The sequence below is a fragment of the Squalius cephalus genome (genome assembly GCF_949319135.1).
Source record: "Squalius cephalus genome assembly, chromosome: 1".
NCBI lineage: Eukaryota > Metazoa > Chordata > Actinopteri > Cypriniformes > Leuciscidae > Squalius > Squalius cephalus.
In genome coordinates this window covers 10221441-10235828 of record NC_137122.1, presented here as the reverse complement: position 1 = coordinate 10235828, position 14388 = coordinate 10221441, and the positions used below count along the sequence as shown (strand labels likewise).

The window sequence follows — 14388 nt, the reverse complement described above, 5'->3', positions numbered from 1 at the left end:
TAAATATAAGGATAAATGAACTTACATTCATGCACGCACATTTACCACTCGTAGAAGATGGCGGCAGAAACGAAACTAAGAGAAAACTGAAACCGCTCTGGCGGAATGCACGTCAGCGCGCTGTTCGTGCGTAACAGCGTAATACAAATTAAAGGGCTACCAATACCAAATGTATAAGGAATTTAGTACAGACAGAAAACAGACAGTTTTTTATTTTATTTCAGCACCTCGGACAGTCCTCTAATCCATTCGAGACACATCTTGCAAATTTTCCAGTTGTAATTTCGGTAACACTTTACAATAAGGTTCCATACATTATTTAACTACATTAGTTCACATGAATTAATAATGAACTGCACTTCTACAGAATTTATTGATCTTTGTTAATGTTAATTTCAACGTTTACTAATTATTAAAATCAAAAGTTGTATTTGTTAACATTACTTAATGCACTGTGAACTAACAGGCTACCAAAAGGAGGGTACACTTCTCAGATTAGTAAAGAAGTAAAACAAAGTTGTTAAAGTAAAGTTTAAAAAAGTTATGAAGTTTAAGTTTATGAACATTTTATATATATATATATATATATATATATATATAAAACAATATGTATTTTATATATTTACAAAACATTTTCAACCCTAAAACTTCAAGAAAATCAATGCTAAATATCTGGACAAGTTTTGGGCCAGATTTTAGGTTGATGTCTCAATAAATGAGCTTTAGAAAAAAGATTGTATTGTGCGCAGTACCAAACTTTTCCACTAGATGACATCCAAACGTTTATTATTTAATATATTAAAAGTTAGGCTAATTATATATATATAAAAAAAAGTTATTATTGAATTGATACAATACAAATGGTAGACAATGTGATTTGAGTTTCACGAAATCTGAATCCACAAAACTACATTTTGAATGTATGTTTATGTGTAGTTAGTACATGTATGTGTAGTAGCAATAATTGATATAGTCTAATCGCAGTTATTTAGGCCTCACCATCTACAAGCTCCAGGTCTTTTTTTGGGTTACGACAGGTGGTCGGTCTCCTCTGATATGAGAGGTGTAGGCTACTTTGTTTGGGGTGCTCCAAAGTCATGTATTTAGGTCTCATTTTTAAGAAGACGGTTGGCAGATTATTTAAAAAGTGAAAGAAAAAAAGCTATATAGGTTTTAACTATAGGAAAAATTATTTATGGACACTTTTGTATATAAATCATATATTTATTAAACATGTTGAACACAAAAAGTGCTAGAAAATTAAAGCCATAAATCTAAAGTTGCATAATAAGAAAAAAAAGTTGAATAAAAAGTTCAAATGTATCAAAAATGTAGCCTAGAAATCTAGACGCACCCTAGCGGCAGCAAAATGTATTTTGCAGCCAGGGTAGTCTAGCAACTCTCCGTTGACTTTTTTGCTGCAAAAACCTAAATTGGGTCAGGCCAATCACGTTGGTGGGGCGGGCTTAACATAATGACGACAGAGTTGCGACGGTTCCCTGCTACTTGAAAACAAAGAATGACGGCGGCTGCTGCTGGAGAACAGCGGTCTTTTGAATCGGCTTTGGCCGCGACACTGGAGGACTTGCAGTTACGTTTTTCTTTGAGAAAAGAGCAAAGAACGGCACTTCAGTCATTTTTAAAAAAGGAAGATGTGTTCGGAGTTTTGCCGACTGGATACGGAAAAAGTTTAATATACCGATCAGAGCCATAGAGAGATTCTCTATTCATTCTCTCTATGGCTCTGATACTGATTAGCTTCGCTTGTTGCTCTGATTGGTTGTAGCACTGTCCTATTGCGTGCAGAGGGATTTTGAGAGACAACCGTTTATCCCGCCCCTCGGATTGAGCCCTGTCTATGGAGAGTTGCCAGTCCTAACATCTTGATGTAGGTCTGGCTTGCCAGGCTATCAAAAAACGAGCTTTCATTAAAATTTAGTTTGGACGCAGTACCAGATTTTCCCCATTAGCTGCATAAACTTTACATAAGATATATTTTGTCGTACAACACAATTTGTTTTATTTTGTGACTTCGAACATTTGCTGCACTATTTTTTATCTTGTTTGGACTACTAACAAACAACAGAAACAAACTTTCTTTGTCCCAGTCTTGCAGCATAGAAGTGAAAAACAACTGTATATGGAAAAAGAGGATAGAAATAGTGGGAAAACTTCTGATTTTAATAATTATTAGTAAACGTTGAAAATAACATTAACAAAGATCAATAAATTCTGTAGAAGTGCAGTTCATTATTAATACATGTGAACTATAGTTAAATAATGTATGAAACTAAATTAAATAAAGTGTTACCGAAATTACAACTGGAAAATTTGCGAGATGTGTCTCGAACGAAGGGATTAGAGGACTGTCCGAGGTGCTGAAATAAAAAAAAAACTGTTTTCTGTCTGAGAACGTGCGTTTTAAATAGCAGATCACTTGTCGAGGACGCGCGTTTTGATGTAAAAACCACACGTTTCTGACGCGCGTTTTCCGTGACCAGATGCTTTTATGGCAAATCTGACTCGCGTTTGGCTGTTGAAACGCACGCTTTTGACGTGTCAGTGTGCAATCAGACGCCTGTCCAGGCGTTTATGAATACTTTGGCTTGCCATAAAACGACGGGCAGACGTGCAGACGTGCAGACGTAATCCACACGTTAACTTCTAACGTGACGCCGCCGTCTGTAAAGATCAACAGCTACACGTTATTGACGTGTCGTGATATTTGCATGTACGTCTCCATATAAAACAAATGGAGACGTAGACGCACGTATACACGTGTGTTATCTGTCGTGCTTGTCAGTCTCGTCGCCGAATGATACATTTCGAGCGCCATATGGGACGTTTGGAGAACATTCGGGGACCTTTACAGAACGTTCATTAGACGTTAACATCCTCTATACTAATCCAGCTAACAAAAAAAGGTTCGCGTTTAGTCCCCTGAATATCATTTTATTTTACTTCTGGCTAACCAAAAACAGACACGTTGTAAGGAACAAAGTATTTACTTGAACAATTGTAAAAGTGTTGTGGTCTTTCCGTGTGTGTGTGTGTGTGTGTGTGTGTGTCTCGGTCGGTCAGCTCAGGCTTTGGGGTTAGTCCGCTGGCAATTCTTCCCCCTGGCATCTAAAACAACAAAATGAACACATTCAGTAGTGTTATGATTTTATATTTCTATATATGAATATAATGTCGTCTCATTTCAGCAACATTTTAACGCTAGTTTCGTAGTGTTAGCATAACGGTTAGCAGTGGTAGGGGAGCGCGGGGCACAACGTAACGCGGGGTTAGTTGTAACACACTTGTTTTAAATACTTCCACACATGCTTGGATGACGAAACTTAGTGCATTTACTAGTTGCCATATCAACACTATATAGAGAAAAAAATCCGCCAAAATTATATTTGTTTTGGAAGATATCCATAGACATTTATTAAACCATAGCAAAAGTAAATTTATTACTTAAGTTAATTTTTCGTCTCTATTTTTTGTGTTTATTTAAAATAAGACAAATCTGATATTATTTTAATCTCCAATATGTTATTTAACAGTTGAGATGGTTCTTTAATGCTTCGCTAACTAGCAGAAGACACTAGCAGGGTTTAAATCCCAGTTGTGCAGGCGGGGCATGTTGTCACACTGCGTTACAATGTGCCCCTATTAGATATATGCTATTATATTCTATACTTTTATTAATTTTATTGAGAAAACGTGAGAAAAAGGTGAATAAAGACTGAGAGTCAATGTTCAGAAATTACTAATTATTTATTTGTTTTGAACTATGTTGTATAGCTGTGTTTTCATGTGTTCGTAGTCAAAACTCAAAAATGAGTTTCTATTTAATTATTAAAAATTGCCATTATTTTATATGAAAAAGTTTTATTTAGAAAATATTTTAGTTTGTTTTGTATATTTTTTTTATTAGATCAAATAACATTTTAAGCTGCCATATGTCATGCCCCACACATGTTACAATGTACCCCACCTATGGGGCATGTTGTCACATTTCACTTCCATTCTTTCGGGGTATATCAAGAAAAAAGTATATACTGTATTAATAAAACAAAAACACATAATTGTACTAAACATGTGGGAAATTAATGTGGGAAAAAATAAATACTCTGAAACATAAGTAGATTTGCACAAACTGAGAACTTTGTTACTTTGTGCCCCGCTCTCCCCTACACGGCGGACAACTTCAGCAAACGTTTTAAAAGGTCAAATTTTCATAATATGTAATGATGTAAGTTATAGTGGTTACGATAACTAATGTATACTAATCTAAAAATTAAAAATACCTTTTAGACAGACGAAAGGGAAAACACAAGGCCGCGTCTGAGGAGGACCGTTAACTATCACTACGCGTTGCCATGGATACATGCTGAGTGCCATAATGAATGACGTCACTCGCTTAGGTGCATTTGATCGTCACTTGCTAGTGTGTTATGGAAGGCATATTCTACCAAAATTATAGTGTGTAGCTATATGACACTTTTTTTTGTTTGTTATTTGAAATGCAATGTGCTATCAGTCTTAAGTGCAATAATTAGAATAATATTTTTCCTAAAATAACTTATTTTGAATAAAACCAGTCCTTTGATCGCCTGACCAACCTTTTTACAGGTAGCCTAAATTAGGATACATTTGTCTTTCCTGTGTTATTTTCCACTTTCTTTCCAGCAATGTGCTTTTCCATTCTTCGCATTTTCCTTGGCTGCATTCATCATGTGAAGTCGATGCATTATTTTAGAGCTCCTGAGATTCAACCTTATTTTCTTCATGCGGAATAATAAATTGTAGGCTATTCAATTGAATCAATTCTCATGTTTTTGATGTTTAAATTATATTGGCTGAAAACAGACTCGTGATTTGATTACATCTTTAATTAGTGATAGAAGTTATAGCCTAAGTAACATGAAAGTTATTATCTTAACATTAAAATTAAAACACTAACATTTTAAACATTAACTTAATTTTACAATTAATTCAAATATTTTTGCTATAGTTTATTTGCAGTTATAAAACTATAACGTCAATCTGCAAAACAAAAGGTTTTTTCAAAAATCAAAATCAAAACAAATGTCAACAAATTAACAAATTAAAACAAATGATTTTACTTATCGTGAGAGGAAAAAAAAATCAAGTTTTAGTCGCATAAGATTGGTCAATGGAAACGTTGTCATTTCGCAATAGTTTTTTGTCGATATTAAAAAAAAAAAAAAAAAAAAAAAATTTTTTTTTTTTTTTTAAATCGCAAAAAAATTGCACAAATCTGTAATGGAAACGCGCCTAGTAACACAAACATATATATATAAAAAAAAAAAAAAAAACAGCAGCTAGAGCTCTTGTGCCGCACCTGCAATAAAAACAGTAGTAGCCTACATTAATTTCAATTTATTTCACCCCTCCTAAAAGAGGAAACCAACCATAACGTTTCTTAACTCGTAGGGGAATTTCTTAAGCTATAGCGAACTTTATGCTTCCTGCGCTCGCAACTTCACGCACACACATTCCTGATGACAAACATATATTTAGACCGTAATCTGCGACTGAGAAAGGGCAATAAGGCAAACAACTCACCAGAGAGGGCAACGCAAATCTAAATGGGTAGCCTGTTGCACAGAGAAGAATGACAATGCCCCACTTAGACAGGCTTTTTATCACGCCACTAGAACCTGACGCACCTCCATGATTGCGCCGCACAGGTGTACTCAATGTCAAGCTGCGGTTCAACGCCAGTGGGCGTGTCTTGCTATTTGAAATATACGCAACCATTAAAAGTTACCTACTTCCAATGGGCCAAAACGAACATTATAGATTCTCAACCTGTCACACACACATTCACGTTGTGTTCTCAGAGTTGTGTATTGATACACACAGATCATACTGTATTATTCCTGATACTGGACATAGTGTCACTCAAACATCTGATGATGAAGAATTATCTTCATATTAAGAGTGTGTCAGTGATTTGAACAGCTCTCTGATACAGACTAATAGTTTATTCTGGAGAGTGTGTTGTTTGCTTTAAGTGAGAAAAAAAACGAAGATTTAAAACTTCTGCTTTTTATGCTGTATGGTTTATTGTTTTCATATATATAATAATGATCACTGAGATATACTGTGTTTCAGGTATCAGTGGAGTAGATTATGATCATGTGTTCATCAGTTCTGGTGAAAATGCTCGTCTGTCCTGTAATAATGCTCTTTCTGACTGCACATCTAAAACTACATGGAACTACAACAACCATTCAGCAGCAGCAGTTGCACTGATTACTAAAGGCATAAAGAGTAAAGACACAGAGAGACATGAGAGACTGAGTCTGGAGTCTGACTGCTCTCTGAACATCAAGAACATCACAGAAGAAGATTATGGATCTTACACCTGCCAACAGTGGATAAATGTGAATGGAACAGACCAACAACAAGGATCTGATGCACCTGTTTATCTGCATGTTCTTCATGGTAAGTTTATGATTATGTGGTCAATTTAAAATTCTCCCTTTAAACTCAGATGATGATTGAAGAGTCTGTGATTTGTGTCTTGTGTTCAGTTTCAGTGTCTCCATCATCATCATCATCATCATCATCTTCATCCTCACAGACAGAGATCAGTCCAGGCCGCTCTGTGACTCTCTCCTGTCAGTTGTATTCATATACTGGATCCTCCTGTGATGATTGGGTCCGTTCTGGGAGAATTGAGCTGTTGTGGGTGAATCAGGCTGGTGTTGATCTGAAGACAGACTCCAGATATCAGATATTATCATCATCATCATCAAGATCACTGTAACATCACTCTGACTACAACACTCCTGAATGAAGATGACAACAGAGAGTGGAGATGTCAGCTTACTCACAGAAATCAACTCCAGACCTCAGTCAGATACACTGTCAAGTATTCAGGTGAGAAAACAGTGTTAGAAGAGCCTCATAATGTCAGTAACACTAAGGTCTATCAGTATCACTGAACCAGAACAAACTGAGGGAACAAAAGCTTCTTTGACTCTCACAGAAGAGTAACTCAAAGCATTGCTTCAAACTAATGAACTGCAGTGAAGGAACAGTCCAAAACGTGATGCTGGAAATAATAAAGGAGTTGAAACTTGACAGCAAAAAATAAAAAATAAACGTTTCTAAAGGTACATCATCACTGTCTTTCTCACATCAGTGCTTTCCAGTGCATAATGCTAGAGTTATCTTCAGTGTTAACTCATCAAAATATGACTGTCATATTCTACAGTGAAATATCGAGGCTTAAATCTTTCAGTGTGAACACAGCATAAAGCTTGATTTAATCTGAAGTCAGTTGTAGTTCTTGTGTTTCTCTTTTCTTCAGTGATTCTGCTTGTTAACAGCAGGTGTTCATCACTAATGCTCAATCATCACTTTAATCACTTTATTATCTCATTAACTTTAACTCTGATTCAGAGTAACTTTAACACTGTAGAGTGGGACCATATGTACTCTCAGCAGAGTTATAATAATAATAATAATAATAATACATTTTATTTATAATGCGCCTTTCACGCTACAGCATACATAAAATAATCAAACAATCAAACAAACATTGCAGTAAAAAATAAGTATCAAAAATACACAATTTATAAATTAAAAGCTTGACTAAAAAGATGTGTCTTAAGAAGTCTCTTAAAACAATCCACAGAAGCAGCATCCCTGAAAGACGCAGGTAATGTATTCCATAACTTTGGCGCATTACAGGAAAAGGCCCTTCCCCCCATAGTTTTTAATTTACAACGAGGCTGAAACAGAGAGAGAGAGCCAGCAGAGTGGAGAGAAGGAGCAGGAATGGACGGAGTTAAATTAAATCGGGGAATTTTGCTGTGTGTGTTCTCATGTTGGATTTCTCTCTTTAGTTTGGTAAAATAAAGTTTAAGCTGCTAGGTTTGCTACACCTCACCTCTTCTTCTCCTCATTCTGGATATTATTATGATGCATCTCAACTAACATTCATCCTTTTCAGATCAAGCTGATACGACAAAACCAGGTAAAAACTCTCATCTTTCAATTACACAAACACAAGGTACATAATCACAGTGTTTTGTCTTTGTCTATAATTGTCCTCAATCTGCCCTGTCCGTCTCTGACTCTGTGCTCGATCTCTTCTTCAGTCATAGTGATTTCTGTCGCTGCAGTCGCTGTTCTCCTTCTTGCTCTTCTCTGGCTGATCTGCAGAAAAAGAGCTGGTGAGTTTTCAGATTTACTCCTTTACAACAATTAAAAACAGTTCAGATGAGCAAACAAACACATCATGTTCAGACTGTAAGTATCATAGAAACATGTGGATTATATGAAATTCTCAAACAGAAGTTTATTCCTGCTGAGAAATCCTATAATGTCAATATCAACGAGTTATCAAGTCAACAATCATTTTTATTATTCATTTTAATGCTTCAACAAAAATTTTTTGTTGAAAATCTTAATGCTTAACATTGTGTTTGATCATAAATAGTCATATTTCATGAGGCACTTGTTTTCAGATAATAAAAGAGGGACTGGCGACTCTGCGGTGAGTTCAGTAATGCAGTGATTTAGATTTGATTACTGTCTTTAAAGCTCAATAAAGTGTCATTCATGCAGTTTAACTGTTTGTTCTGAAGGTCAAAGATGAGAATGATCATAAAGTGACGAATGAGACGATCAACATGTCCATTCCTCCCGCTGCAAGAGCCAATGTGAGTCCACTAAATCATCCAACATTACGTTCACTGTCTGTTCAATAATGTGATTTAAAAGCTTTTGTGTTATTCTACATATTATAGTGAGAGATATGTCTGTTCTGTGTGTTAAACTTGACTCTCTGCACGTTTGCATTGATGTTTAGGAGCAGACAGATGATGTGACTTATTCTGAGGTCACTTCTTCCAATACAAAGCCAGTAAAATCACTCAATGTGAGTAGATACCAGCACATGAGTTTGACTCTCAGATAAATGAAGCTCATGCTCTAATAATAATAATAATAATAATAATAATAATAATAATAATAATAATAATAATAATCGCTCTGGTTAAAACATTGATGGACAGAATCTGTTCTTTCAGGATCATGATGATACAGTGACTTATGCTGCCATCAGAGGAAGAGAAGATCAACCGCAGGATCAACTTTACGCCTCTGTGAACAAGAACAAGACCTTCACAAATAAACATTAATGATACAGATCATGAGCTCATCATATCAGGAGCAGACGGGAAGATTTCATCTCTCTGGGGTTTGGAGGAATTATATATTTGTGTGTGAACGAGCAGATATTTGTTGAATGTCCAGTGAATATGAATGAGATTTATTGTGAATATTTAAAAAATACAATATTTATCTGTATATTTTAAACTGTTGATAAACACCAGTGATGCGTGGGTTGATCCAAAATGAGCGGTTACCCGCGGTTACGAGTCATCCAAAAATATTTTTAATGATACTCGTGTCGTGGTCGGTCGGGTCGTTTGAAATAAAGATGCCAATTGAACCGTTGAAATTTATATAGTACTAGTCTACCTGTTTTTGTTTGTCTAAAATGCGTTAATAAAGACTTTATTAACATATTCTATGCCTGCATTTTGTGCTTGTGAGAGCTTCAATTGGGCATCCACATGGCGAAATAGCCTAAGCCTACCAATACAAGTGGGAAATCCTTATTTACCTTTTGAATGTTGAGCGTTATTAACTTATGAATAAATGCTGACGTGGGACAAAATGCCCGATTTCCCAACACGTTGAACACCCCCCCGCACCCCTGCACCCCTAGTTCCTACGTCTAAGGCCCAATGACGCTACGATGAGCATTTACTACTTTTAAAAAATGCGGGTCAGGAAGCGGGTCGGGTACAATATTTTCTTTTCTTTTTTTGCGGTCCGAGTTGCGGGCGGGTTAGTTGAAAACGTCGGTCGGGTGCGGTTTGTTTATACATTGACCCGCGCATCACTGATAAACACTGAGGGCTACATTTGCACTTCAGTTTCACTGTACAACCACAGGTAGACACTGAAAGCCTCTCACATCTCACAGGACATGATTTTTATCTTATTACACATTTTATCAACAGCTTATTAATATTAATTTTCATTCATGTTCATTTTTATTTTCTGCTGGCTTGGATTGTCTTTAATTCATTAAAATATTTCAGTGTTAATTAAAGTCAGTAAAGAGATAGATCTGTCTCATTCACTTTTACTTAATGTTTGTAGGCTATTTGCTTCATGTAATGATTGATTAAACTAATTTCTCATTTTATCAATCTCATTGATAACAATCTATCTGCAGCTTTTCTTTGTGTGTAAGTTCACACAGCTGCAGATATCTGAGTGCATGTAAGGAGTAGTTTAATCTGACCAACAGTTAGAGTCCTCACACATCCACTGAAGAGAGATGTGTGACCGTTAACTGTCTGAGAGTGACTTCCTTCTCTGACTGCAAAACACTCTCTGTGTGTCAGAACGGCATTCTTGCAAGAATAAAAAACGTATAAAGACACTGGTTGTTTCTCCATTTCAGCCTCACCATTATTAAAGTCATATTTTCTTTTAGTTTATACAAAATTAAATGTGTAATATGAATAATTAGTGCTCATAAATGGCTGTTGAGATAGTATTCTGAAGTGAAACTAGTGAAGGCTTTTTACAGTATACCCTCATAGTGAAGACTTTTTACCCGGAAACAATGTACCCTCATAGTTCTGATGTGAAAGTCTTAATGTTTCGATTCACACAGACAATAAACTAGTCAGACGTTACCAACTAAGTCCAAACGTCGAGCGAAGGGTTCATTATGATGACCGTTACACTGACCTCGTACCTTATGCACACCAATGATGTTGAAACCATCTGGTCATCTACAGCTTTAAGATGGTATGAGCTTCTGGAGTCGGGATTTCATCCCAGTTATAGGAATTTTGATCTCTGTTCTGGTGACTGAGAAGAAGGCCTTAGCTTTCCATGATTTGGTTGGATGTTTCTTCTCAACTCTGAAAGGTACAGTGCTGGAAGTTGAGAGGGAAAAAGCTGGGATCGTTCCTCATCTCTGACCCCATGCCTAAGTCGGATATAAGCTACAGCAATCAGCTTCACTAAACCACTGAAAGTGCTCTTTAACACGGACATTTAAAAGGACAGAAGGATGGATTTTCTGCTTCAAGTGATAGGACTAGCTGAGTGAACTTATATTGTCTTGATGTCTGTGTCGTTTTCTATAAATATTCAGATATAAGTGACCAAAAAAGCCATTTTAAAGTAGTTAAAACATCCGACTGGTAAAATTTGTGTGCTTTCCTCTATTTTAAAACCCGTATGTTTAGCAGTAACTACAATGCTGTTCGAGGAAATACATATTACTGATTTTCAATTTTAAAATAAATAAATAAATAAAGACAAAAAAAAGACTGACCCAGGAGCTTTTGAATGATAACAGCACTAAACACTAGACAAGAGAGTCCATTACCACACTCTGAGCTACAAGGAAATATTGAACATTTCAATCCCATGTTTCACAGTCTCTAGACACTTCCTCAATGTGGAACTGACTCTCTTCTGCAGCCTGTCTCTAGTGGCCAATCGATGAACTGCAGTTTAAGTTACTCCTGTATCGGCTTCACAAGAGAGACCGGAAGGTTGCCGCCTTAAAGGTACATATCTTTTTTCGGAGAGTGATTTCTATCAGGATGACTCTGTGGACCAACCAGACCAGACAATGTGGAAACAGATGATTCAGAACAGGACTATGTCTTGGTCAGTATTACAGAAAACAGGAGTATGTTTGGCAGTAACTGCTATTTCAAGAAAAAAAAAAAAAAAAAAAAAAAAGATTATTACTGATTTTAATTTTTTTTAAATAAAGTAAAATAAAAAAAATAGGGGGGGCCTAGGATGATAACAGCACTAAACACTAGACAAGAGAGTCCATTACCACACTCTGAGCTACAAGGAAACGCAGAACATTTCGACACCATGTTTCACTTCCTCAAATCTGCTTCACAGCTTTATCAGCGCTTTAACCTGTTCTGAGAACAGAGCTATTCTCTGAACGTGTTCAAATCATCCTGCAAAATCACCATCATCTGGAAATCACACTGAATGCTGCACTTGAAGTCCATTTCAGTCTTGCATATCTGAGCTTTCTCTATTCTCCTGAGTAACTCTCTCAGTTAAATGATCTATAAGAGATCATCTGAGGTTTTGCATATGTGATAGTCCTATTTCTCTTTATTTTGCAGATTTTAAACACACATAAACACTAACATTTTACATGAAGCATTGGCTTTATCACATTTGCTGTCGATGAATAAATGATGTTACTGCCATGATGGTGTTGTTCCAGCATCTACCAGCAGAGGGTTGATGAGATTATTCAGTCAATTCCTGACCCAATCCCAGAAATTTTAGTCACATGGTCAGGGATAAAAGAAGATTGTAACTGTTGATCTGGCTCTTTTATGCTCTGGCTCTCCTTTATTCTCCGGGTCCCTTTCTTGGGGCTCTCTCCCTTTTCTTTGTCTTTGTCTCTCTCTCTCTCTCTCTCTCTCAGGTAACATTTTACATATATGCTGGGTACAATTAATGGTATAAGTTATCATCATCTCATACATCTATTTTGAAACTAATTTAAAGTGTAACCATAACCATATTTTGTCATTAAACCTTTTCAATTACAAATAATGTGCTAAATAGTTTTGATTTGCTATTGACTTTTGAAGTGCTACATATTGCAATACAATATTGTCACTCTCTATAGCAACGCTCTCCCACATATTAATCTATTGTAACTGTGCTTATTTCCGTCGTTGGTATAAGTAGCAGAGCTTTGTGATGAGGTTCGTGTCAGGTGAGTGTTGGAAGGAAGAAGACAGGGGTCAGCTTAACTGGGACTCTCGCTTTACGACACAATAACGGGTGTATCTCTTTTGACGATCTCTTTCCTCCAGGCAGACAGCACGCGAGGTCCCAGTCCAGCTCTCTCTCCCTCTCTCTCGTTCACGACGGTTTATATCCGGTCTCTCCACGCCAATTACTGCAATCAGACACATGTATTCATCATCTGCACTTGACCTACTTACTCACCGCTCGGCCCCCTCCTCTCTCTCCCGCTACAAACGTCGTAAATATATATATATATATATATATATATGTGTGTGTGTGACACTGAAATGTCACTTTTTTTTCGATATCAATCAAGATAACATTTCATGAAAAATGTCATGTGGTGAAACTACTCAAAGACATAATGATACTTTTTAATTAATATTTATTATTACTTATATTAAAAATTAAAAACCATAACATTACTTAAATATATATATATGTATTTAAAAAAAACTGATTTAGATGTATACAATCACATTGATAGGGATATGTTATTTTACTTTACTTGCTTTACCTTTTCCTTAATGGTTACACCACATACCATGTTGGATGCGTACCCCGTTTAGCCGTATCGGAACAAGGGCCGCCCCGACGAATTTTGTGTAGACGCGAGGAGACAGGGCTAACCAGAATGGGAGAACCGCTTAATGATGCCCGCCCCGCGAAAGCAAACCGTAGAAATGGCGAGGCGAGGAAGAATGGAGACATGAAAGTAGGCGTCCTTTAGGTTAATCGCTGCGAACCAATCTTGTGGCTGAACACAAGGCCGTGAGCATCTTGGGGCTGAGTTTGGCCGTGAGCATTTTGAATGGAAGCCTGTGAAGGGATAGTTTAAGATGTGCAGGTCCAGGATTGGCCGTAACCCACCGGATTTCTTTGGTACAATGAAGTAGGGGCTGTAGAAACCGGACTTCATATCGGCTGGAGGGACAATCTCCATTGCACCTTTCACCAGTAAGGTAGCAACTTCCACACGCATGACATGGGCATTGTCACCGACCATAGTGTAGCAGACTCCCCGAAAGCGGGGAGGAGATCATGCAAACTGAATCGCATAGCCGAGCCTAATGGTTCTCGCGACCCAGCGGGACAGGTTGGGAAGCTCTAGCCAGGCTCCCAAGAACTGAACCAGCAAGGTCATGGGGACCACAGACGTACCCTTGGTGGGGCAGCGAAGCGGAATGACAAGCCCAGACGTGGGAGGTGGAGCTTCCCGGTGTGGGGGCATGGTCATAAGCCGTGTCCTGACAGAGGAGACCAGGGAAGGACGTTCGTTCCACTGGGGCCTGCTCTGACAGGGTTCTGGCGACAGAGGGGGACAAGAGTGTCGAGGGTCGTAAGCAGCGCACACTGCCATCCGCACGCTCTGGGGGCTCAGAGAGGGGGGAGTCAGTTATGTCTGATATATCTTTATCAACATTTAAGTGTGTACTTTTAAATGATTGGATTCAAAATGAAAACAAATATTCTCTGTTTAAGTAATTTGTATAAAACCAACAAGATGTCCAGTATCTC

General features: G+C 37.2%; 2 protein-coding genes across 2 annotated transcripts in view; both read left to right on the top strand.

The window, feature by feature from the left end:
• The window catches only part of LOC307163194 (uncharacterized protein), a 106738-nt gene that overhangs the window by 81201 nt on the left and 11149 nt on the right, over positions 1 to 14388 (top strand). The window lies entirely within an intron of this gene.
• LOC307171049 (uncharacterized protein) lies at positions 6105 to 10486 on the top strand (the record flags this gene model as incomplete). Its single annotated transcript, XM_079892424.1, has 7 exons — positions 6105 to 6465; positions 6555 to 6561; positions 8056 to 8204; positions 8499 to 8527; positions 8619 to 8693; positions 8843 to 8911; positions 9063 to 10486. The coding sequence occupies 7 exons, from the start codon at positions 6105 to 6107 to the stop codon at positions 9171 to 9173; spliced, it is 801 nt and encodes a 266-aa protein (XP_079748550.1). The 3' UTR covers positions 9174 to 10486.